The sequence below is a fragment of the Melanerpes formicivorus genome, unplaced genomic scaffold (assembly GCF_026170545.1).
Source record: "Melanerpes formicivorus ecotype bairdi unplaced genomic scaffold, bMelFor1.0.p_v2 SCAF_11, whole genome shotgun sequence".
Lineage (NCBI taxonomy): Eukaryota > Metazoa > Chordata > Aves > Piciformes > Picidae > Melanerpes > Melanerpes formicivorus.
The window spans coordinates 20,797,464-20,823,234 of NW_027142363.1; the positions used below are offsets into that span (position 1 = coordinate 20,797,464).

A 25,771-nucleotide genomic window follows, 5' to 3' on the forward strand; every position below is an offset into this window, starting at 1 on the left:
GCAGGAGACCATTAAAGGGCTTGTTGTTTAAACAGGAGTGTAACCCCCCTGTGAGTCATGAGAGAATATTCTTATGAAAAGGATGTTTTCCCTTTAAGTCCTGTTCAGATGTGCATGTGGAGGGTTTGAGATCTTCCAGCAAAGCCATCAGGAAAAATGAGTTTCAAAATCAGAGTTTAATAGCCCCAGCATCTTGGACAGGATTATCCAGCAGCCAGAGGCATTTAAAGATTTGCTTTGCCCTTTTTCACCTCCCCCTCTACTCTGCCCTGGAAAGGCCATAGCTGGAACATTGTGTCCAGTTCTGGGCCCCTCAGGTCAAGAAGGACTTCAGGGAACTGCTTGAGAGCGTCCAGTGCAGAGCATTTAATTCTGGGGATGTCTCCCTCATAAGCTCTCCACTAGCCTAGCAGGGAGGAAGGGTGCAGAGGACTGGTCCGTGCTGCAAGACCACACCTGAATTTTCCATTGAATACTCACTAGATAAAGACAGGTGACACTGGAAGCAGGGTCCAGAACCCATTCTGCTGTCCCTTCTGAGTGCTGCAAGCATCAGAGCCCACACCCATGCTCCCTGCTCCATGTCTCATGCTGCAACAGCTCCAGGAAGCTTCTCAGGATGCTCTGCACCATGATGGCTGCAAAGGCATAGTATGTATTTGAAGAAAGGCTATCAGCAGCTGTTGGAGTAAGTTTTGAGTAAATAATTTTAATATTTGTATTTTTTTAAACACAGAAAAAAAACCCAGTTCAAACAAAGTGCTGCTCAACCTAGCCCCCAAAATTCTCTCATATCACCATGAAGTGAGAGGGTTAGGAGAGGCAATCCAGCTACCACAGGCTTCCGCCTCGCTGTATTCCAGATGCAACAGGCACAGAAACCTTTGCTTTCCACCACAGAGCCACAGCCAATTACTCTGATAGCTTCACTATAAATAGAACTACTTTCTACTAACATCTGTAGGCTTGGGTGATAATGGTTAATCCCTCAGAGCAGGGATGGGTTGGCCGCTAAGTAATGACATAAAATTAATCACTGTGTGCAAATATTTTGAGTTCTGAGAACAATTTTATCCCCTCCCACAAAGGAATACAGCAAGGTGCATGACCAAAACCCTTGAACAAAGCCACATTTAACCTATTGGCAAAGAAAGGGACAACTTGGAAGTTACCTTCTTGGAGTATAAAGTATGTGGGCACATAGATATAGTAACAGACCAAAACAAACCATGGACTATTTTATATCTTTTCCATCCATATACACACTCTGTATAACGCTACTTACATTTCTGTAACTGTTCTAGTACATGGTTAAGTTACTGTGAGCTTGGAAAATGTGAATTCTAAGCATCTTCAGTTGTGGGATTCATTTCTTTGTGTCTGCCTGATGTCACAATCTGTAGTCACTATTCCATTACCTCTTTTTCTCCTCTCCAATCCCTTTCTGAAGGCTGAAGTTTGACATTATGAGAATGTTTCCTCTCTACTCTGCCCTGGAATACTGTGTCCAGTTTTGGGCTCCCCAGTCCAACAGAGACAGGGATCTGCTGGAGAGAGTTCAACAGAGAGCTCACATGAGTAGCGATCAGCTGCTAGGAGCGGTGACCTTCACACTATCCTATCACCAAAGAAAGATGGCACCAACTGTGAATTTCTCAAACTTTCTAACTCAGAAATAACATTTCAACATGTTGCTTTATTTTACCCATCTGGTTTGTGCTGATTCATGTAACTTCTACTTGCTGCTACTTTGAAATCTAGCAGGGAAGGCAGTCTAGTCTTGTTTCATATTTCATCCATTTAACCTACCACTGAGCCTAACTACTCCCCTTCAGGTGCCTTGATCAGGTAAGACATCAGTATTGATTTGAAAGCATCAGAGATTCAGTTTTGTGTTTGTGATTAATCATCTCACTGCTAGAAGCTGATGCCTCCCATCACTCACCTTCCTAATTTCAGGATTTGGTGCTTCTTCTGCCAGATAGTAGAGATTATCAAAACTTTCTCCATTCCATAAGAAGCCCTTCAGTATCAAGGAGTTTCTTCCTGTTACTTATATGCCTTAGTTATGGCCACCATAGTGTCCCCTCTGTGGTAGGGAATTACTCTGCCCTTCACAGGTAGACTTGGCAACACAATGCTTGTATCTCACTAGTCTACCACAGACCAACCAGACAAATAATCCAGCTGGGGAGGCTGTCCTACAGCTGTACCACCCTTCTGTGGCAAAAATCCTCCCACCATTCAGCAGCTGATTTGCACACTTCTCAACACAGATTCTCTAGACTCCTAACTCCAGTATCAAACACAACCATTACCATTTTAGCTACATTTTACTTTTCCTGCTCCCAGTTCCTGACAAACCAAAACATCCTGCTCTACAACACTCTTTTCCAGTCCTAGCCCATCTCACCAGCCCAATTTCTGCTCTACAGGCTATGAAAAATAATTCCTTGGGGGACTCTCAGTTATGTCCTGCCATGGTTTGAACCCAGCCAACAGCCAAACATCCTGCAGCTACTCACTCACCTTCCCCCAATCCAGGGGATGGGGGAGGAAAGTGGAGGGGCAAAGGTAATGAGACTTAGAGGTCAAGATAAAAATCAATAACTGAAATTAAAATAATGATGATTAATAGTAATAATAAAATATATATGCCCAAGTAATGCACAGTGCAATTGCTCACCACTCACTGACCAATGCTGAGCCAGTAATCCCAGAAGAGAGAAATCCCCAAACTGCAATCCTGGAAGAGCTTCCCAGCCTACCCTATTCAGCATGACATCCTTTGGTACGGACCCTTTGGCTACTTGGGGTCAGCTTTCCCTCCCAGCTTCTTGTGCACCTGCACACTAGCAAAGCAGAGGTGGTTGTTAAGTCCTAACAACCACCAAAACCATCAGCACGTTACCAACATTCTTACCATCTCAATTCTGGTATTGAATCCAAACCTCAGCACTATTCCAGCTACTAAGAAGAAAAAATAGCTGAAACCAGGATACAGCTGGACTTAAAAAAATAGAATTAAAAGAAAAAAAGGTTGAGGAGAAAAGGGTGGCAAGGACAAAGGTTTTGGCTTTATGCAAACAGAATGCTAGGAGAGACCATATGGCCACCTCATTTCATTGCACAAATCACCTTCTTCCCAAGGGAACCATCCAAAATGCTGCACAGCCTTGTTAAAATCCCAGCTGGTGGGAAACAGCTGCTTTACATTTTGCTCACACTGGTACGCTGCTGCCCAGATGCAAGTGTCCTTGTTGGAAGAAAACAAAAACAAGAAAGAAAAACAACCCTAATGATTACCCTAAACCTCATTTACACGAGGATGTAGGTCAAGCAGCTTCATCTCTATCAACTTATTGCACACATTTTCCCTTCTGAGGGAAACACAAAGAAGAGGTTCTAAGGGCAAGAAGGTACATGGTGACCAAGACAGCAAAGATCATCATGAAATCTCTCAAAGATGACACAGAGAAGCTATCTAAAGCTTGAAATTGTCTTTTTTCAGCCTTTTTTCTTATCATTGCCACGTGTAAGATTTAAATAAATCCTGGCAGGATAGAACACACAAAAAAACAACCAAAGGAGAAAAACAAACAAGCAAACAAACAAATCAAAATATATGCCAAGATAGAAATAGTACTAAAACGGTTTTTTTGTTGTTGTTGTGCAGTTTGAGCTTGGGGTGTTTTTGTTGTTTTGTTGGGTTTTGTTCAGTATTGCAAACACCTGTCTGTTAGCCACCTCTGGTGCCAGCTCTCTCCTGCTGCACTGCTGCTGCAGCAGTCAGGCTGTCAGATTTCTTTCATGAGCTCAGCGAAGTGTCGCTTCCCATCTAAATACAACATCGACTCTGAAAGAGGTAGAGACAAGAGAGAGCCACATTAGTAACTTCATAGCAGTGCCACAGCAACTACACAGAATGGTAAAGCTTCAGATGCAGTCCACACTGTTATCAAAGCATAAACCAAATGGGGCTTGCCAGGACCAATGTTCCAAAAGAAAGGGAACAAAGGCCACAAAGGCCAATGGCATCCTGGGCTGGATTAGAAGGCCTGCGGTTAGTAGATCCAGAGAGGTTCTCCTTCCCCACTACTCTGCCCTGGTAGGGCCACAGATGGGATGCTTATCCAGTTCTGGGCCACTCAGGTCAGGAAGGACCTCAGGGAACTGCTTGAAAGAGTCCAGCATAGAGCCACAAAGATGCTGAAGGAAGTGGAACATCTCCCTGCTGAGGACAGGCTGAGGGAGCTGGAGCTTTTTTACTTGGAGAAGAGGACCCTGATCTCATTCATGTTTATAAAGATGTAAAGGGCAAGGATCAGGAGGACAGAGTCAGGCTCTGCTGAGGGATGTCCAATGATAGGACAAGGGGCAATGGATGCAAGCTGGAGCAGAGGAGGTTCCATATGAACATAAAGGAAAGCTTTTTCACTGTCAGTGTGCCAGAGCCCTGGAGCAGGCTGCCCAGAGGGGTTGTGGAGTCTCCTTCTCTGGAAACATAGCAAACCTGCATAGATGCATTCCTCTGTGATCTACACTAGGTGCTCCTTCTCTGGCAGTGGGGGTGGACTGGAGGATCTCTGGAGGTCACTTCCAACCCCTAATGTTCAGTGATTCTCTGACATCTTGTCTACAGAGTTCTGGTAACAATGCATTAATTGGATACTTGCCTCCATAAGTTTTGGGGACAACTCGTGGGACCTCACTTTCAGATATAAAAGTAAAATGGAAGATGTTGGTTGTCTGCTGCTCCCTGGTGTCTGCATCATAAACCTCACTGTGTACTCGTACCTGGATGTAGTTGTTTTCTGTGTAACAGACCTACACAGGTAAGAGAAAGGAGTTATAGTTTAGAATTTATCACTGCCACTGAAAAACTGTAGCAGACTTCATTGCACTATTTCACAGGAAAGGTCACATGCTCTCATAATGCACTGTTCATTAGCAGTCATTAAGAGTGACTACAGCAAAGATAAGGTTTTATCCTCTGCAAAAATAACTCAACTCCTACCTGCCCAGAAAGCAGCAGTAAGGATCCAACCTCAACTGGCCTCTGAAACATGATATCATCAACAGATACAATAAAAGGTCTGGAACTCCTGTGCAAGAAAAAGACAAATGTCTTCTTAAGAACAATGAGGGTGTTTGGAGAAACATGGAATATTTTAGTGTCAGCATTTTAATGAAGGGGTACTAGTTAAAAAAAAAAAAATCTGTCTCTTAAACACAGGCCACAAGAAGTGCTAAAGAACTGTGTCATTACTCAGGAGAAAAATGACTGAAGCAAGCCTCCCTCATGCATAAAAATACACTCTCTCTAAGGATACATTAGTGCATCATTAGTGCATTCTATGGCTTACACTTGCTAGGCAATCTTCAAACCATCATTGCTTACAACTCAAGTTTTCCAAGCACCATCATAAAGCATTTCACTTTCTATCAGGCTAGGCATGCTCCATTAAATTCATGTATAGATCTTTATTGGGTGATGACTTCAGTCACACATCAGCACAAGCAGTTACTAGATGAAGTTCAGAAACCATTCCTCTTGCGTACAGAATGAAAATGATCTTCCATTTATTTGATTGAATGCCTATTTTATATGGTTACAGAGAAAATTTATCTTCAAAAGTAGCTTGGCAAGATAAAACAAAACAAAACAAGAAAACAAAAAAATGTTTATTTGCTATCTTGCTTAAAAACCAGGCTCCAAGGAGCACGTCTCCATAAATACAAGCAGTAAACCAAGTAAAACAGGGCTGGTTTGCACTTGTACTGACAGTGTAAGATTCTGCTAGACACCCAGATGTTTTCTGCTCAAGACTGTCTGTATGTTGGTTACCTTGGCTTCTCCCAACCTCTATGTGCACAGTGCTCTGGATCACATCAACATTGCAGACCTAACAACTCACCCATAGCTGCAAGCAGTTGCCCAGCCCAGCTCAAATGCCTTTCTCATAAGGAAGCCTCCAAAGATCCTGTTGAAGATGTTGCGCTCCTGTATGTAGAAACAACAATCAAATTGGTGTTCTTCTCAAGGCGTTGTGCTGAAAGGCTGTGTGGCAGTTCACAGCATTTAACAGCACTCCCACCATGGGAATGTGTAAAAAGCACTGCTGAGATACACCTGCAAAAGCCCAAATGGCTGAGGCAACTTTATTTAATAGAAGCTCATTCAATTAATTTGACAATATAAAACTAAAAACTCAGAATTGTGTCAGCAACCAGAAGCCCAACTTGAACATTTTGCAAAGGAATTAATTTAGACAAAATTAATAATCTGGCAAGAAGACATCTCATCTTTTGCAGTAGCAATCCATACAGGTAACAGAAAAATGTCAAAAGAAACACAGATCTGAAACCACTGCGAGGACTGCAGAACTAAAACAAAATAATGGATTGAAGAGTCTTGCAAGATAATTTGTAAGTAACTGCTTCTGTAATTCATAGACTCATAGAATGGTTTAGGTTGGAAGGGACCTTAAAGATAATCTATTTCTAACCCCCTGCCCTGGACAAGGACACCCTTCACTAAACCAGGTCATTCAAGGCCTTATTCAGTCTGGCCTTGAACACCTCCAAGGAGGGGGCATTCATGACCTCCCTGGGCAATCTGTTGTAGTGTCTCACCACCCTCACTGGAAAGAATTTCTTCCTAATATCTAGCGTAAATTTACCCTCCTCAACCTTAAAGCATTCATTAATACTTCTCAAAGTACCTGAGGATGACAAATCTGTAGGCCTTTTAGCTTTGCATCTTCCATCCAAACTGAATTGGGTGGTAGTTTACGACTCCGGAAGCTTACTGTCCTTTGGAAGAAACAATAAACTTTATAGCCCACAGGAGCAGAATTCAGCAGGTCAAAAATGCATGGATAACAGATGCAGACACACAGCTCCCTCAGCCTGTCCTCATAGCAGAGCTGTTCCAGCCCCCTGATCATCTTGGTGGCCCTCCCCTGAACCTGCTCCAGCAGCTCCATGTCTCTCCTGTGTTGGGAGTTCCATAGCTGGACACAGCACTCCAGCTGAGGTCTCACCAGAGCAAAGTGGCAAAATCATTTCTCTTGATCTGCTGGCCACACTGCTTTTGATGCAGCCCAGGATGCCATTGGCCTTCTGGGCTGCAAGTGCACACTGTTGCCTTATGTCCAGCTTCTCTTGCACCACCACCCCCAAATCCTTTTCTGCAGGGCTGCTCTCAATTTCTTCATCCCTCAGCCTGGATTGATATATAGGATTGCCCTGACCTAGGTGCAGGACCTTACACTTTGCCTTACTGAACCTCACGAGCTCCTCCTCAGCCCACCTCTCCATCTCTCTGGATGGCATCCCATCCTCAAGTATTAGATTTAAAATACATTGCAAGGGTACCTTCTCAAAATATGGCAAATTCCTACCCTCACATGTTTTTTGCCCTGGGTATCATGGCAGAAAACTCTTAGATTGTGCAAACTGCACAGCTGCAAAACCATCCCACTCCCTTCTTTGGTTCAACATCATTAACCTGTTTCCTAACAGCTTGCTCAGAAGCTCTTTGTACTTACAGTCACTTTCAACAGCTGACTCTTTGAGGACAGAAGACTTTTTAAGAGGTGCAGCTGTCACATGAAAGTTTGTACCTGTGTATCTAATAAACTGCCACAGAATTTCAGTGGTGAAATGGGGGGTGAGGGAAGTGTACCCTCTCACAAGCACCCACTCAAAAGACATTATTTTTTTCCTTCATAAGACTTCAGTTATCCTCCACCCCTCCCCTTCTTGCCTTGTGTCCAATGTATTCAGGAATAAGTCATGAATAATGTTTCTTTCTTCTGCAGTGGGAGCCATTTTCAGTAAGGAAGCAGTGCTGAAATCAATCCTCCTCAGCTTGTTCACTAAACATGAAAGAAAAACCCAAACAAACCACAACATATTAGAGTTCAAAGGCGAAAAAACAAACTAACACTTGGCTTGGCTCTGAAGATTTTAACCCCCTGCAAGTTAAAAGCTGTAACTTCACAGACTTAGAGATTCCAACAGAAATTTGGCTTTCAGAACTGACTCCCTCAATGGAAAAGCAAGTCAGAAATTGTTACCACTGTGAAGACCTTTTACACCTGCCCTATGATACCCACCCACTGCTCCTACAGAATACTTTAGTACTCCCCTCAAAGTACAGAAAAACAGATCAAACAAGAAACTACACAACAACCTTCCTCAGGTTTTGCCACTGGTACAAGAATGCAAATTTATGACAGAACTCACTGCTATAGGACACACTGACTGAAATTTTAGCTTAGATCTTCTGTTCAGTTTATTCAATCTTTAACATTCCTCCAATTCTCTGTTTTAGATTTCCAGCTTGAAACAAAAGATGCAGCTACACTCCTTCCCCTTCTCCTTTTTCCTCTCCTGAGCTTCCTTTCCTTCCCTTTTTCCTTTCCTGAGCTTCCTTTCCCAAGTTTCCTCCTTTCCTTTCTCGAATTTCCTCCTTTCCTTTCCTGAGTTTCTTTCCAAAAGGAGCACAGGGAGTCAGGTAAGGAGCTGTGATGCACTTAGCAGACCCATGGAAGCAGTCAGCCAGAGCATTAGGAAAGCCTGTGATGCACTCAGTTCCAAAATACAGTGAGCAGCCCAGAAACAGAGATGCTTCCATGGGCTGCAGAGCACATCAGGAGTGCCCTTGTCTCTCAGTTTAGCCAAATGGTTTCCTAGAATGTGGCAGCAGGCTTTCAAACTCACATGAGACAGAAAAAAAAATGGACTTAAAAGAAATTAGGAGCATTTCATAGAATGGTTTGGGTTGACGGGAATATAAACATCATCCAGTTCAAACTCCCTGCCATAGGTGGGGACACCCTCTACTAGACCAGGTTGCAAAGGTCTCATCCAACCTGGCCTTGAACACTTCCAGCAAGGGAGCTACCACTACACCCCCCTGGGTGACCTGTTCCAGTGTCTCACCACCCTCTGAAGTTTACTTCCTTCCATCTATTAAGTTAAACCTGAGGCAGATGTGCATAGTACCAGGAAATAAGACATACATTCCCCTTGCTTGAAGATTTCTTCTTCCTCAGGGCCCTCAGGAATGAGTGGATTAACAAATGCTGGCCTGTGGACAAGAAACTTTCTTTAAGTAACAGCCTACAAGAATTTGTCCTGTAAATACATCATAACAGTCTTCCATTTTTGTTTACCCTCCTGGTACAGGGTGAACAGAGGTTGTATCATAGAAATAAATCATGTATTTCATAATGTGCAACTGCCAACAGAGTATCACAATTCCTTTAACTCTGAAGTGACACAATTCAACCAATCTACTATAATTAAGACAAAGTGATGTGTCTTTGCTTGTTAAAGAGTTACAACTGGACCCATAATTTATAACTAAGATGTGATTACCTAGGACAGTCCAAATCAGACACACAAAACCTGAATGGCACTGCTCCTGCGGCTACCAAGTATTCATATCATCTATATGGTCCCATGGCTGCCTTATCAACAGCCAGAAGTTGTTTACCATGTGGAACACCTATCAAAAGAAGGTGAAACCAGTCTGTCCTGAGGAAAAATTTGTACCATTATTTTACTGCACAGGTTCAATCTAACCTCATCATATAACATGTCATTATTTCTTTTCACAAGGAAAGCAAAATGGTTATTTTCAAGAGCCATTCTTCCCCAAAATTTCTAATTATTTTCCTATTTTTATTTTATACAAATGCTCAGAAATAGATATATACATACACACAAATATCACAGAATCATCATAGAATGGTTTGGGTTGGAAGGGACCTCCAGAGGTCATCTAGTCTAACCCCCTCTGCAGTCAGCAGGGATATCCTGGACACTGCACTGGTTAGGCCGCACCTTGAGTCCTGTCTCCAGTTCTGGGCCCCTCAGATTAGGAAGGATTTTGACTTGCTGGAACGAGTCCAGAGAAGGGCAACAAAGTTGGTGAGGGGTTTGGAACACAAGTCCTATGAGGAGAGACTGAGGGACCTGAGGTTGCTTAGCCTGGAGGAGACTCAGGGGTGACCTTATTGCTCTCTACAACTACCTTAAGGGAGGTTGTAGACAGGCAGAGGTTGATCTCTTCTCCCAGGCAACCAGCACCAGAACAAGAGGACACAGTCTCAAGCTGTGCCAGGGGAGGTTTAGGATGGAGGTTAGGAGGAAGTTCTACACAGAGAGAGTGATTGCCCATTGGGATGGGCTGCCCGAAGAGGTGGTGGAGTCACCATCATTGGAGGTGTTTAGGAGGAGACTTGATAGGGTGCTTGGTTGCATGGTTTAGTTGATTAGGTGGTGTTGGATGATAGGTTGGACACAGTGATCTTGAAGGTCTCTTCCGGTCTGGTCTGGTCTGGTCTAGTCTAGGCTATTCCTCCACTAGATCAGCTTGCTCAGAGTCCTGTAGAGCCTGACCTTGAAGATCTTCAGTGATGGGGTCTCAACCACCTCCCTGGACAACCTGTGCCAGTGTTCCAGCATCCTCATGGTAAAGAACTTGTTCCTAACATCCAGTCTAAATCTCCTGTCATTTCAAACCATTGCCCCTCACCCTATCACTCCAGGCCTTTGTAAAGAGTCCTTCTGCAGCTTTGCAGGCCCCTTTGCATGCTGCTGAAAGTTCTCCCCAGAGCCTTCTCCAGGCTGAACAACCCCAGCTCCCTCAGCCTGTCCTTGTAGCAGAGACGTTCTAGCCCTCTGATCAACTTTGTGGCCCTCCTCTGGACCCACTCCAGCAGGCCCAGTCCTCCCTGTGTTGAGGGCTCCAGAGCTGGACACCAAACTGAAACCAAAACTAAAATAAATCAACCAGTGAGTTTAGTGACTAAGGAATTACAGGGAGTAAATCCAGAAAAATAATGAGGTTGGTTTTTTTTTTCAGTCCTGTGGTGATACTCATCAATTCCATGTTACTTACTTAAGCAAGTTGTAGACTGAATTATTCTGATGACATCTAACATGGGTCTATTGGGGAATTAATGGTGCTATTCACTCAGACTATTTAATCATTGAAACTCAATCTTTTCCATTTTGTATGACAAGAAGCTGATTCATTCCAACAACTACTAGAATGCAGGTGAGTTTCCAGCAGACTCATTCACTTCTGTGTTCATCAGGCCACTCACTCAAACACAGGGATATATCTGCTAAAGAAAAAGGTCAGATCCCAAGACTAACATCAATTCCTGGTATCATCTGGCTGTTGAAATCAATGCTCTGAAGCTTGCTGCAGGAAGGTAAAACTTGCCAGCAGGAAGCATTAACTATGTGATTTATTTCTCACCTACACTATATGGCTTCTGCACACATCTAGCAAGATGCCTTCTCTGATATTTTCAACCACAGCTGAAGTCTGAAAACTCTTTTGCTGTCCTACACCTTACCGTTTGTTCTCTGGATCCCGAGCCACCATGACAAAGGTTGCATCTAACACAGGGCTGTAATCACCATCCAGGAACTAAGAGAGACAGGAAATTATAAACACTAAAACTGTCAATGTTCTTAGCAAGCTCTCCAGCTCATCACAATGTTAATGTTCACGTTCACATTCTCTCATCCCTTCCAAGATCTCTCAAAATAGCTCAAAGAGAAAGAAATAACAGACATGAAGACTCTAGTTTCAGGAATTCTGCAATGTAAATATGAAGCAGGGAATGTTTATGAACTGCTATCAGCTGGGAGAGGAGGAAATCAACATAGGCACTATGAAAGGAGCCACGTGCCCTTTATTCTGAGAAAGGTCAAGACATTTTTTGTCAGTACCAAATTGCCACAAATGCAGCACTGTGGCAAATGCAGACAATAAATCATAGAATGGTTTGGGTTGGAAGAGACCTCCAAAGGTCATCCAGTCTAACCCCCCTGCAGTCAGCAGGGACATCCTCCACTAGATCAGTTTGCTCAGAGTCCTGTTGATCCTGACCTTGAATATCTCCAGAGATGGGGCCTCAACCACCTCCCTGGGCAATCTGTTGCAGTGTTCCATCACCCTCATAGTAAAGAACTTAGTCCTAACATCCAATCAAAACCTACTTTTCACAGAATCACAGAAAACATCTGATTGGAAGAGACCTCAAAGATTATCCAGTCCAACCTTCAACCCAGGGTCCCCAACTTAGGGACTAAACCATGTCCCTCAGTGCGAGGTCCACACACTGCTTAAACACTTCCAGGGATGGTGACTCCACCACTGCCCTGGGCAGAACATTCCAATATTGGACAACCCTTTCAGAGAAGAAGCATTTCCTAGTATCCATCTTCTCTAATTTTAAACCATTACCCCTCATCCTATCACTTCAGGCCTTTGGAAACAGTCCCTCTGCAGCCTTCTTGTAGGTCCCCATTAGGAACTTAAAGCCTGTCTTCATAGCAGGTGTTCCAGCCCCCTGATCATTTTCATGGCCCTCCTCTGGACCTGCTCCATCAGGCCCATGTCTTTCCTTTATTGAGGGTCCAGTGCTGGACACAGTATTCTGTAGGGGTACTGTGCAGCAGTTTAACTGCAAAACACTGGTTAAAAAAAATGCATGCCTTGAAAGAAAGATTAGCAACAGAGTATCTTGCTGCACCTAGACTTCTGGGAGTCATCTTGGTCTTGAAACACTAGGGCTGAATCAAGCCCTTCAAAAGTAGTTATTCTAGAAAATGTAATTCAGACTGCTAATATCACAGAATCACACAATCATTAAGGTTGAAAAAGACCTTTAAGACCACTGAGTCCAACCATAACCCAACTACCATGACCACTAAACCATATCCTGAAGCACCAAATCTACAGATTCTTGAATACCTCCATGGGCAGCCTGTTCCAACACCCTGAAGCACCTCATGCCTGTAATAAGATGGAGAGAATTCACAGGAACTAACCTGCAGCATGTGCATCTTAACTTCCATTGAGGTCTTCCCAACCCAAGAGACATTGCCTGTGAATTTGATGTCACGATCTGGGTATATAATTTTCTTGCACAAGTCTACAAGACAAACATCAGAGGTTACTGAAGATAGATGACTCACATCTAGTATTAGAAAGACTGGATTCTCTTAAGACCTTTTTGTATTCTGCAAGAGGCAATACATGCAAAGACAACCCAGAAAAGAAAGTTTTTGCCAGGGACACAACCACTAGCCTGCAGTTTCTGGCTTATCAGACTTCAAAGGCAGAACAGGAGGAGAAAGTACAGAGATGACAGCAGACTCACAGAGATGTTCAACAGAACATGTGACAAAAGCTAGGTCCAACTTCCCAGAACAAATACTGCTCAGTAATGAAGCTAGTACCAAACAGGAGAAGGCAGCAGCTGCTGAAACAGGAAGATGAACAGATTTCTACTGACCCAATTGCCACTTACTGATTTTATCCACCAGAGCTGTAACTATCGATAAGGGAGACTTTGGCTGCATTTCCTGCTTGGTGTGAGTGTAGCAAATAAGAACTGCAGAGAGAAACAAAAATGGGAGTCAGCTCTTTAACAGAAGCCTCAGTGAAGCAGATCAAAGCCATCCTTGTGAAGCATGAGAAAATACAAACTGAAGTGTCACACTGTAGGAGTGCAAATGAATTCCACATTTTCATGGCTGTACCTCACAGGGCTGCTATAAAGAAAAGAGTGATTCAGCAGCTGTCTCAGTTACATGCATATTTACTTACTACAAATACAGCTGAGCACTTTAAAATCAACCCATTGCTCTACTTCCAATCCCACAATCTCTTTACCCTTGCAACCCACTGTCTCAGATCATTCCCAACTCCTATTTTATTTTCAAGCAGGTTGTCCAAGGATACATGCTATCTGAAGACTTGTTTGCAAATAGTGAGTCCTTTAAAGAGGTGCAGATTAGATAAACTGTGCCTTACAGGCATGAAAGCACAGAGAGAGATATTTATCACACTGTAATTACTACCAGCCAAACCACTATTTAAATTAACTCACTGGGCTCATAAGAGCACATCCAAGTAAACAGACTCCTTGAAGAAAAACAAGGCTGCAAAGGATTTTGGTTTTCTAGTGCTCATGTGATTTTCACTCATCACAGATTTCCATCATCAAAAGTATGAGCCAGCAGTGTACCCAGGTGGCCAAGAAGGCCAGCAGCATCCTGGCCTGGATCAACAGCAATGTGTCCAGCAGGAGTAGGGAGGTGATGGTGCCCCTGTATTTGGCCCTGGAGAGGCCTCAACTTGAGTGCTGTGTTCAATTCTGGGTGCCACAGAACAGGAAAGACATTGAGGTGCTGGAGTGTGTCCAGAGAGCAACGAGACTGGGGAGGGGTTTGGAGGAGGAGTGGCTGAGGAAGGTGTGATTGTTTAGTCTAGAGAAGGGAAGGCTAAGGGCAGATATTATTGCTCTCTACAATTACCTGAAAGGAGGTTGGAGTGAGGCTGATGTTGGTCTCTTCTCCCAGATAACCAGAGACAGGATGAGAGGAAATGGGTTGAAGTTGTGCCAGGGAGTCTAAATCTGTCCTCCTCAAGCTTCAATCCATTCCCTCTCATCCTATCACTACAAGCCCTTGTAAAAAGTCCCTTCCTGGCTTTCTTGTAGACCCCCTTTAGATACTGGAAGGCTGTTTGCCTCAGAACCTTCTTTTCCTCAGACTGAACCATAACAACTGTCTCAGCCTGTCCCTGCAGGGGAGGGTCTCCAGCCCTCTGATCATCTTGGTGCCCACCTCTGGACCCACTCCAGCAGTTCCATGTCCCTGTCATGCTGGGGGCACCAGAACTGGTGGGGTGTCACGAGAGCAGAGTGCAGCAAACAGTGCTCAACTGTACCCAAACTCAGGTTGTCTGCATTACCTGTGCCCTCTTCAGAACACAGATACGTACCTCCTAAGCTGTCAAGATCTTCCAGTATCCTTCCAAATCTGAAAAATAATTTGTTTGGACAATGAAATACAGGCATGCAGAGTAAATGAAAGTTGACACTTTCCTGAATGTGCAACATGGTTGCTTTCTTACCTCACACTGTTGTGTACATTCAGGTACTTCTCTCTTATTTCAGGTTGACTTCCTAGAGGCAGAATAACTTCCAGGTAGCTATCCTTCATTTTCCTAGGAGGAAGGTCTTCCTGACGTTTTGCCAGTAGAGTATGAAGAGCCTTTCTTTCTTGCATTGCTTGTACATGATCCCTGATGAGAGAAAAAAACAAAAATACAGTGTTTGGAGCACGACAACAGAACTGCAACCCTAGCTAGATGATGCCACATTGAAGATCATCAAACTGAAAACAAAAAAAGCAGTGAAAACAGCGAGACACAGTCAGTGTGCCTTGAAAAGACAGAGAAATGCAAACAATGAGCTATGCCAAGCAACACTGCTGCAGAAAACTTATAAACAGCTTTTAAACATACTTTTCACTAGGAGATGAAATAAAGTTATTTGATTCTGAATGGCACCAAAATGGTTCCCCTTGAAAAGAGCAATCAGGCATAGTTTAATCTCCGAGGTTTTGTGAGTATTCATGACTTCCATAGCTATGGTAACACAACTCACTCTACAGTGCCAGTTTTAAAGGACAGTCAATTTACAAACTCTCCCACAAAGTAAAGCAGATGTGTGGTGTTGGTTACTAACAACAAACAGAACTCATCTGTTAAAACTTGCTATCACCCACAGGTGAGTTCTCATCAGTTCATCACTTGATCAGTAAGCTGACAGAATGGGACAATTAATCCCTCTTTCTTCCTACCCAGTCATCTTACAACTATTCAGTGAAGTCATCGAAAGAAACAACAAAGGGAGCACTACCCCACAGGACTGCACCACCAAATTCATGAAGGTAACCTGAATGAAGCAAAAATATCAATGACTTAAGTTATATATTAAATTAAATTAAGTTATAGCAGAGAAAAGAAATGCCCAGGATCACAGAAATGTTTTGGTTGGAAAAGACCTCTGAGTCCAACCACTGACCTAACACCACCATGGCCATTAAACCACATCCCAAAGTGCCATGTCCCCATACTTCTTGAACACCTCCAGTGATGGTGACTCAACCACCTCTTTGGGCAACCTATTCCAATGCCTGGCCACTCCTGCAATAAACAAATTTTTCCTAATATCCAACCTAAAACTCCCCTGGAACAGTTTTGGGCCATTTCCTCTTATCCTATCACCTGGTACTAAAGAGAAGAGACTGACCCCCACCTCACTCCAGCCTCCTTTCAGAGAGTGGTAGAGAGCAATGGAGGTCTTCCCTCAGTATCTTCCAGACTACATAATCAGTTCCCTCAGCTGACCCCCCAAAGACTTGTTCTCCAGACCCTTCACCAGCTTTGTTGCCTTCTCTAGACATACTCTGGCACCTCAATGTCCTTGTAGTGAGGAGCCCGAAACTGAATGCGGTATTTGAGGTGCAGCCTCACCAGTGACAAGTATAGGGGCACAATCACTTCCCTAGTCCTGCTGGCCACACTATTCCTGATCCAGACCAGGATGCCTCCTTGGCCTTCTTGGCCATGTGGGCACACTGCTGGCTCACGTTCAGATGGCTGTCAATCAGCACCCCCACGTCCTTCACCACCAGGCAACTTTCCACCACGCCTGTAACGTTGCATGGGGTTGTTGTGACCCAAGTGCAAGACCTGGCACTTGACTTTGTTAAACCAGACTAAGGAGACCCCAATCCCAACAGTTTGGCCAAGTGACATGGGTGCTGCAAGGCCAGTCATAATGCAGTCTGCTTTACAGTGAACAAGCTCAGCTACCTCCAAATTCAGTGCAGGATACATCCACCATGTGAGTAATCCAGCAACAGACAACTCAAGAAGTAACAGCGTGATAACATTTCCAGTCAGACTCTACAGCTCTTCAACTGCCATTAGATTCAAAGCTCATGGGAGAATACTGTAAGCATCAAGATGATGTATTTTGTCCTCTTAGTGCTAAAGATCTTCTGCCAGAGATATCTCAGAAGTTTGTGATCCAAAAAGTAACAATTCAGAAAGCTTGTTTGCATTGTTTTTTTAGCTGGATCTCTCTTCTTCCCCAGTCAGCAAACTAATATTGTTTAACCTCCATTACAGACTCACAGAATTCTCAGGGTTGGAAGGGACCCCAAGGATCATCTAGTTCCAACCCCCCTGCCATGGGCAGGGGCACCCTCCACCAGATCAGGCTGTGCAGAGCCACATCCAGCCTGGCCTTAAAAACATCCACATTACCACAAGCCTGAGCTGTTCCTGGGTTTCACAAATGCTGTAGGTTAAGGATTCATAGAGATGAACAATCTCTAAACAAACAATTGTTCATAGAGATGAACAAATCCTCCAGGGGACCAGAGAGTCCCAGAGAAGGAGGGCACAGGATATTGTAATCTGTTATTCTATTGCCTTTTCCTGCATCTCCCTATACAAGGAGCAGACCTTCTGATCATCTCTCTCTCTGGCCTCTCTTCCCTGAGCATGTGGCTGCTGCTATTACTTTTGGCTGTGTGGGAATGAGAGCACCACGAGGATGATTAGGGGACTTGAGCATCTTCCCTATGAAGAGAGACTGAGAGCCCTGGGGCTGTTTAGTCTGGAGAAGATTGAAAGGGATCTGATCCAATGTGTATAAATATCTGAGGGGTGGGTGTCAAGTGGAGGGGGCCAAACTCTTTTCAGTGGTGTGCTGTAGTAAGACAAGGAACAACAGGTTCAAGTTTGAACAGAGAAGGTTTCAGCTCAACATGAGAAACTTCTTTACAGTGAGGGTGATGGAGCACTGGAGCAGGCTGCCCAGAGAGGTTGTGGAGTCTCCTTCTCTGGAGACTTTCCAAACCCACCTGGATGCATTCCTGTGTGGACTATCCTGGGTGATCCTGCTCTGGCAGTGGGGTTGGACTGGATGGTCTCTGGAGGTCCCTTCCAACCTCTAATGTACTGTGGTACTGTGAATCTATTTCTGCTGTGCAGCTGAGGCCCTACTCTGGGCCTATCTGTGGGGTGGGTGAGACAGCGAAACCTAGTACAGGGCCCACGTTGGGCCTAGTTTGGCTGATGAGGCCTAGCAAAGGCCCGGTTTGGGGCCCAGCCAAACCGTATCTGAGCATGCAGATATATCCTTTTACCTTGGTACCTTTTGTATTTGAGTTACTTCTGTAAATAGCATTTCTATTTAGCCTCCAATGCTGTGCGAGTGTGTTTGTTTACTCCTTTGGGGTAAATTCGTTCTGCCCTCAGTCCAGAGCTGTTTCAGCTCAAACCAAGACAACAAATGAAGTAAAACACACTGTACCTCCAGTTGGTGGATGCTCCCACTATATCCCTCAATCTGCTCCGCACTGGAAAAAACAAACAAACAAACAAAAGGCAAAGCAAATCAAGCTTGGTTCTGCAAGTGATGAACGTGAGGCTGCCTGGTGCTGAAAAGCACAATCCTCATCCCAGCCCAGGAAAATTAAAGCAAACTCATGCAAATAGCAGCCCAGAAACCAAAGTTTGGCCAAATTCAATTATGCTGTTAGTAGGCACATCACAATAATGGGTTGAGTAACGTGATTCCATAGCTTATTGTGTACAGCCAAGGAAGAGTGTTTATTAATACAATCAAGCACCTGCAAGTGCTAATTAACAGCTGAAAGAGTGAGCAGAGCAAGATCAGACTGAGGAATATTGATGTGAAAATATTTTCAGCCTAAATACAAACTGTGGAGATAACACAACTCAGAAAGTCATAAAAGAACAATAAAAGGAGCAGTGCAGCTGAAAGGCAGGGAATGAGAAGAGCACTATTTAAAGAAACCCATCCATGAAGGTAGGCACTATCAACAGACTGGCTGCTGCCAGAAGGGTTTAACAGCCTCAATTAGCAGCCTCAAAGAACACAGTGATAAAACACTGGGAACAAGCCTACAAAATTGATTCTAGCACTGTTTGCACTACCAGAGTTAATACCAATTCTGCACAAGCCTTCCCTAAATTTCAAGAATAATCTGCACAGCAGTTTTACTACTCTTCCTCAGAGTAAGTGTGCTAAGGTCCCAGCAAATCTATCAAACTACTCCATCACTGTTAGGCAGGTAAATATATGCTGCTTGGGAACACCTGAAAACAAGCAGCAACAACTCCCAAGCTCAGAACAGAAGCTGGGAATTGTATGGGAGGGATTCCTTGGTTATTTACAAAGGCTTTTATACAAGGAGGTTCAAATATTAGGGCAAAATGGTTAGGGACAGATCAAGGAAGGGCTACCAAAACAATCCAAAACTTCATGGTGCAACAGGAAGAGGGCTGCTGGTGATTCACAGGCTGATCCTTTGTACTTCTAGGTTATTAGACATAATCAGGCTTGGCACTTTTCCAACTAAATGCCCGGTCAGAACACTCTTAGTGATCAGCAAGCTGTCTGCTAAAACCTAGAGCTAGCAGAGCCCCATATCCTAAGTATTTCATAGAATGGCTTAAGTTGGAAGGGATCTTAGGGATCATCTACTCTATGATCAGGGACACCACTCAGATTTGGTTGCCAAGGCATCATCCAATCTGGCCTTAAACACCTCCAAGGAGGAGGTATCCACAACCACTCTAACACAACCTATTCCAAAGTTTCATCACCCTTGTTCTGAAGAACATACTAAGATCCAGTCTAATCATATACTCCTCCTCAGCCAAATCCAGCTCTGCCCCTCTCTCCCCTATACAGTCACTTCAATTTCTGCTGCTTTCCTACTCAAGTCCCCCAACCACACCACCACTGCAATACCCCTAAAACCTCCCCTTTCTTGTTCCTTCCCCTGCAACACCTTCAGCTCCCTTCCTTACACTCCCAGACTGCTTCTGTTTCACCTGTCCTCTAGGTAAGCACCAGCATGGGCTATGGTTAGCCCAAAGGTAGGCAAGAAGCTGAGTGACACCCAGCCAGCATGCAGATCCCCCTCACCAGCCACCAGCAAACACCATGGTCCATGGCTGACCCCAACACTAGCTTTGGCACCCTAATGCTTAGGAGGGCAGTTTTCACAAAGCTTGTGGAAACACATTTCTCTTCAGAATTTGTGCTGACATCAAGCAATAAAAGGTTCTGGAAGAAGAGGGTGACAAGAAGATAAGCAGACAAAGACAAAATAGATTGCTTAGGCTTCGTTTCTTTAGGAAATTAGACTACAAATATGTTTGGAAATTAGAAGAGTTCCTCTACTAATTATTAGAATAAACATTTCCAGTGAAAGGAACTGATTGAATATGTTAAACTTGATTTATTTATTTTTTTAAAAGGAGGGGGGAAGGTCTGATTAAGTTTTTTTTTTAAGAAGTAGCAGGGCTTGTTTAAAGCATTGATACTGCTGTCCAGTTACACATACCCCACCTGTGAAGCTGCCATACCACGCACTGGAGCAATACAGGGTTAGCAGAAACACCCTTACAGCTTCTAGAACACAAAACCTCAGTTTCCAACAGTGTGCAGACTATGCTGGGATGGAGAGGCTGTAAACAGCACTTTCTCTGTGTTTAAACTTTCACCTTAACTTTTTAACTTTAAAGAGGTAAAAAGGCCTCAGAAAAAAAAAAAATCTTCAAGTCCAAACCTGCAAACAGGAATATACAGATTTAATCCCATTTAATACTTCTGTTTTCAACTTTGGGCATACAAGTAAACATCTGCCAGGTGAGACTGTGGAATTATTTTAGTTTTTTTAAGCAATAAGAGAGACAAAGCATAAGAGTGCTTCTAAAATGTTGCCAAGCTACATCTAGCCCATTTTACAATCTCACAAGCACATAGTTTTTCTTTTATCCCCCATGGGGTGACTATATTACTCTTCTAGGGATTAGCTATGTCAAATAGAAATTTAAGGCAGTAATTAAGTATAAAAATCCCCAAATCCCTTCTCTTTTCCTCTTTGGCCAATGTTTTAAACATGCAGAACAATTACAGCAAATACCCATCACTATCATGCTGTGTTATTTCACAGTATCTGCTAAATGGTGATGTGTGGATCATTAATGTCAGAGCAGCAGATCCTTGCACTGTGCCGTGATGAAGGACACGAGGGCAGGCAGACAGGGATGTGATCACTACATTCACTTCTGCCAATGAGAACCATGATCCCTTTAGCTGGGCCTCCCCAGGCTGCATCCAGGTTCAGGTACACCACTACAATGTATTTTAGCACCAGGTTTTGTATAGAGCTCAATCTGGACTTCAGTGAAAGACGCAGAGTCATAGAATCATAGAATGGTTTGGGTTGAAAGGGACCTTAAAGATCCAATCCCCTTGCCATGGGCAGGGACACTTTACACTAGGCCAGGCTGCTCAAGACCTCATCCAACCTGGCCTTGAACACCTCCAGGGGGCAATCACGACATCCCTGAGCAACCTGTGCCAGTGTCTCATCATCCTTACTATAATGAATTTTTTCCTAATCTCCAGTCTAAATCTGCCCTCCTCATGCATCAAGCCATTCCCTCTCATCCTATCACTACGAGCCCTTGTAAAAAGTCACTTCCTGGCTTTCTTGTAGGCCCCCTTCAGGTACTGGAAGGCCACTATGAAGCCTCCCTGGAGCCTTCTTTTCTCCAGGCTGAAAAACCCCAACTCTGTTAGCCTGTCCCCACAGTGGAGGTTTTCCAGCCCTCTAACCATCGTTGAGGCCCTCCTCTGGACCCATTCAAATGTTTAAAACAAAGTAAAGTACTGCAGGAACTGAGGCATATGGGATTTTGTATCCCACAAGCCTCTTCAAAGCGTGTTAGCCACCACACCGCCAGAAACACCATGTGCTGACAGATCTGGTACAACATTGCCACAGATAAGGTCAGAGCCATTCACTGAAGGCAAAGAGGCTTTAAGCAAGTTGACAGAGAAGAATAATAGCATTTCATTTTTCTGTGAATGCTGAAGTAAGGAAAAATCAGTAGCTGAGTAGAAGTTTAGTGTTATAGCAAATATCAAAATATGTACAGATTACCACAACACACCATCATTGACATGAATGGCTAAGTGTCCTGTGGAGTGGAAAACATAGGTTAGATTAACAATTAAAAGAAACAATGCAAATTACATTTAGTAAAGAGTTACCTGATTGTTCTACCTGTACATGTTTCTTTATTTTAGTAAGCAACTATAAACAACCTGTCCTTGCCTGATGTACTGTCAGCATCTTTGTGCTTTCAAGAGTTCATCCTTTCCCTCAAAGGCAGCTTTCCGGTGAGTCCCTTTGTCACCTGACTCTACGTGCAGTATTCATTCCAGTCAGCTTCCCAGACTTGGTGCTACCACGTATTGCTGACCAATACTATTAACCCAGAAAAGGAATATGTGAAGCATTTTTCAGGAAACAGGATGAGAGCTATCTCAGAGAAAACTTCCAAAGTCCTGCTGCATGTAGCCTTTGGGAGAACCATGGAGGAAGTAAGGGCATTCACAACATGGACCCAAAAGATGGGAAAAGGCTTGTGAAAAGCCATGAAGTATTTTGGTGTTTTGTGAAAACCTGGATATCAAAGCAAACTAGATTACACATCAACAGAAGTTCTCATAACATTATTTTAATGTTACCATTTTGGAACAGAAACTCAAATATTAACAGGTATAGTTTTAAAAAAAAAAGTATTCCTTGGAAAGAAAAACAAGGCATGGCCAGGATGGCCTCACTGCTCTACTATTTTTACTGGCCTTCTAGATAGTACTGCTATCAAACCTGCAAACAGGCAACACTCTGTATTCTTGTTTGTCTCCTTTAACCTTCCAAGTTAATATTTGGTAACAATAATAGATACAAATTCTCTAACAACAAATAAGACTAGCTGTCCAGATGCCTGTGGTTTCTATTTAGAAAACAAAGGGGTAAAGATTTCAGAAACAAGCAGGAATCCATGCAGGAAGTATTTGTACCAGCCTTTTCCTCCTCCCCTTTTCTCAGTACACGGACTTAGAATGCAGGAAAACTTTTTTAAAAGCTTGTGGAACAGGAACATTATGGTTTATGACTATTAGAGCACTAAATCTTGCAACACAAAGCTCTATTGACAAGGGCATTTCACAAGGCAACGCTGCTGATCCCATTAAAAGATTTCTCTCAGCTTACAAAATTAAGTATTGACACATTAAAAGTTCTGTAAGACATTATTTCCACTCAATTCTTCATTTTCTTAGCCATTCTGTACCTGTCTGTACTAGGTGGACTTTGTATCTAGAATCAACTTGAGAAGCAGTTGCTCCTCCAGAAAAGAATCACACACTCTTTCAAGACTGAAGAATGAGATGAACTCCTAAATCTGCTGCTTCAAGGATTCTGCAGATTTTTTGACATTCATCTCCCAACACATGCAGTGATTTTCTGCTATGTCCTAAACACTTATACTAGAGTTAATAGTGGAGGGCATGCCCATTATCCAAATCATATTAACACATGAAAGGCCACCACCTGAAAGAATGAACTCCTTAGAAACAGTGCTAAATGTTCTGAAGTACAAATGACTCACTTTACCTTCAGACATGTCAGGAAGCACTGGGGAACCACTGGTCCCAGAAGTGAGTGCCTTAGCCAGAATAGAAGGAAGCTTCCTCATGGTGCACAACCTATAGTCAGAGTGGAAGAATTCAGTGTCATTAAAACTAATGTCATGAAAATAACTTAGGATTTATTCCTGGAATGTTGCAGATTGATGCAGAAACTCCATTCCTCATTTTTAGAACCAGACACTATCAGTACAACAATTCAAGCCAGCTGAAATTCCAACTGATACCTGTCCTTATCTGAAAACAGGAAGGAAGAATGATCTACTGGCAGTAGCTGCTCTCTTGATTATTCACACAGCATCACACAGAACTGTCAGGGCTGGAAGGGACCTCAAGGATCATCTAGTTCCAACTGCTGTGCCATGGGCAGGGACACATCACACTAGATCAGGTTGCTCAGAGACACATCCAGTCTGGCCTTAAAAACTTCCAGGCATGAGGCTTCTACCATCTCCCTGGGCAAACTGTTCCAGCATCTCACCAACCTCATAGTGAAGAGCTTCTTCCTAATGTCTAATGTAAATCTTCCCTCCTCTAGCTTGGATCCATTCCCCCCCCCTCACCAGCTTTCTTGCAGGCCCCCTTCGGCCTACAAGACAGCCACAGTAAGGTCTCTCGGAGGCTTCTGTTCTCCAAACTGCATGATCCCAACCCTCTCAGCCTGGGCCAACCAGCTTAGCTTGAACACCACCTACTGAGCTGCAGACATCCTAACACAGACAGGACCTAGGAAATCATTCATGACCATAACCAGTTCTCCTGCACTGGGCTGGTATGCATAGCGTTGGAAGGTGGAATATTCTAAAGTGGCTACCAATAAGGCCTCCAACAAAATCCCAATCAGCTAAACCTGGTCTCCTCCATGGCTTAGTTCTGCTGCAACTCAAAATGCAGGATGCAATCCTCTTAGCTGTTCAGAAAGAAGGGACAACCTGAAACCCTGCAGAGAATGTAATCCACCCAGCAATTTGGTGTTCACCCAAAGAGTAGCCTGGGAAACTTCTCCAGGCAAGCAAAACTGTGTTAAGACGAAAATACAGAGGGTCAGCAGGAGTAAAACCTCTCTTTACAACACAAGGTACTATCCTGACAATGAACATGTGCTGCCTGCCTCTCAGTTTACTTCAGTTGTGGCTGAGGTTTCAGTTCAAAATAGAGGCACCACCCCACACACCAGCAAAAACTCAGAGCCATGCTCATCTTTCTATATATACCTTATCCGTGTACCTATCTACACGTGTGTGTCATATGCACACAATCTGCCTGTCTGCAGGTACACCAAGGGTACTTGAGAGGGTACCCTCCGGAGCCAGCAGAGTCTCCTATGTATCAGAGATGACTTGAACGGCAATGCTGAAAACTCTGCAGCTTACGGACTGGTGCCTCATGGCACGGCCAGCAGATGACTTCCCGCTCGACTCGGCCTGCACGCCCGATAGACCTCATCAAGCTCGGTGCCGCTCAGACACACTGGCCCGGGAGACAGCCGCTCCGCACACCGCCGGGCCGGACGCCATCCCTCCGGACCGCGCTGCTACACGTTGTAGGGTGCCACGCCCTGCCTGCGCCCCTCCAAACAACGCCCTGAGCCCCCTACGGGAGAGGGCTGGGAAACCACTAGGCGAGACTAGGGGCACGGCACCCTTTGGGCAGGGCGGCGCCGGCCCTAATCATAGAATCGTTAGGGTTGGGAGGTACCTCGAGGATCATCTAGTTCCAACCCCCCTGCCATAGGCAGGGACACCTCACACTAGATCAGGTTGCTCACAGCCACATCCAGCAGTGGGTCCTGCGCCACCTCCCCAGCAGCGCCGGGCCCGCGGAGGGGCGAACCACTACCTCCCCTCAGGGAGCTGCCTCTGCCCCGGCCTCCCACGCTTCCCCACCCGGACCCGCAGGCAGGAGCTACTGGGGACGGGGGCAGCCTTACCGATTGGCCAGCATGGTACTCGCCGGGTCGTAACCTGGGACAGCACCGAAACCGGGACCGGGCCAAGGCCGTCAAGAATTCCGCTGCTCGCTCAGCGCCTGCGGAGCCACGCCTGCTCCAGGCATGCAGTCCTCCAATACCATCGATTCGCGGCTTGCCTGATACAGAAAGGGCTCTGCAAGGCTGCCTTGCCGCCACGGCGTGACGCTCTGGGCACTCCCCACGCAGGGCCGCTGCGAGCCCTTCCCGCCCCTGGCCTCCCGCCAACACAGGGATGGCGCCTTCCACACACGGCAGGCCGCCGGGCCCTCCGTCTGCCTCCCGCGCGGAGCGGAGCAGAGCTTGGGCTGGGCCAGCGTCGCCGAAGAGAGGAGGCTTGGCCTGCCTGCCTCTGAGT

General features: G+C 44.6%; 1 protein-coding gene across 3 annotated transcripts; it reads right to left on the bottom strand.

The window, feature by feature from the left end:
- Window positions 1-440: 440 nt before the first annotated feature.
- On the bottom strand, window positions 441-25,556 carry ACOT9 (acyl-CoA thioesterase 9). 3 transcript variants are annotated; one of them, XM_068144787.1, is made up of 16 exons: window positions 25,375-25,556; window positions 23,413-23,504; window positions 21,902-21,928; window positions 18,219-18,264; window positions 14,960-15,130; window positions 14,828-14,865; window positions 13,350-13,433; window positions 12,868-12,971; window positions 11,385-11,458; window positions 9,033-9,100; window positions 7,772-7,883; window positions 6,726-6,816; window positions 5,919-6,004; window positions 5,018-5,105; window positions 4,677-4,827; window positions 441-3,856 (listed from the first exon to the last, which is right to left on the bottom strand). In XM_068144787.1, exons 1-16 carry the CDS (start codon window positions 25,386-25,388, stop codon window positions 3,798-3,800), a joined length of 1,305 nt encoding a protein of 434 aa, XP_068000888.1. In that variant the 5' UTR covers window positions 25,389-25,556; the 3' UTR covers window positions 441-3,797. The 3 variants fall into 3 exon arrangements, with proteins under 3 accessions (XP_068000888.1, XP_068000889.1, XP_068000890.1); XM_068144788.1 differs by lacking the exon at window positions 21,902-21,928; XM_068144789.1 differs by lacking the exons at window positions 21,902-21,928; window positions 23,413-23,504; window positions 25,375-25,556 and adding an exon at window positions 20,284-20,414.
- Between the last annotated feature and the right edge of the window lie 215 nt (window positions 25,557-25,771).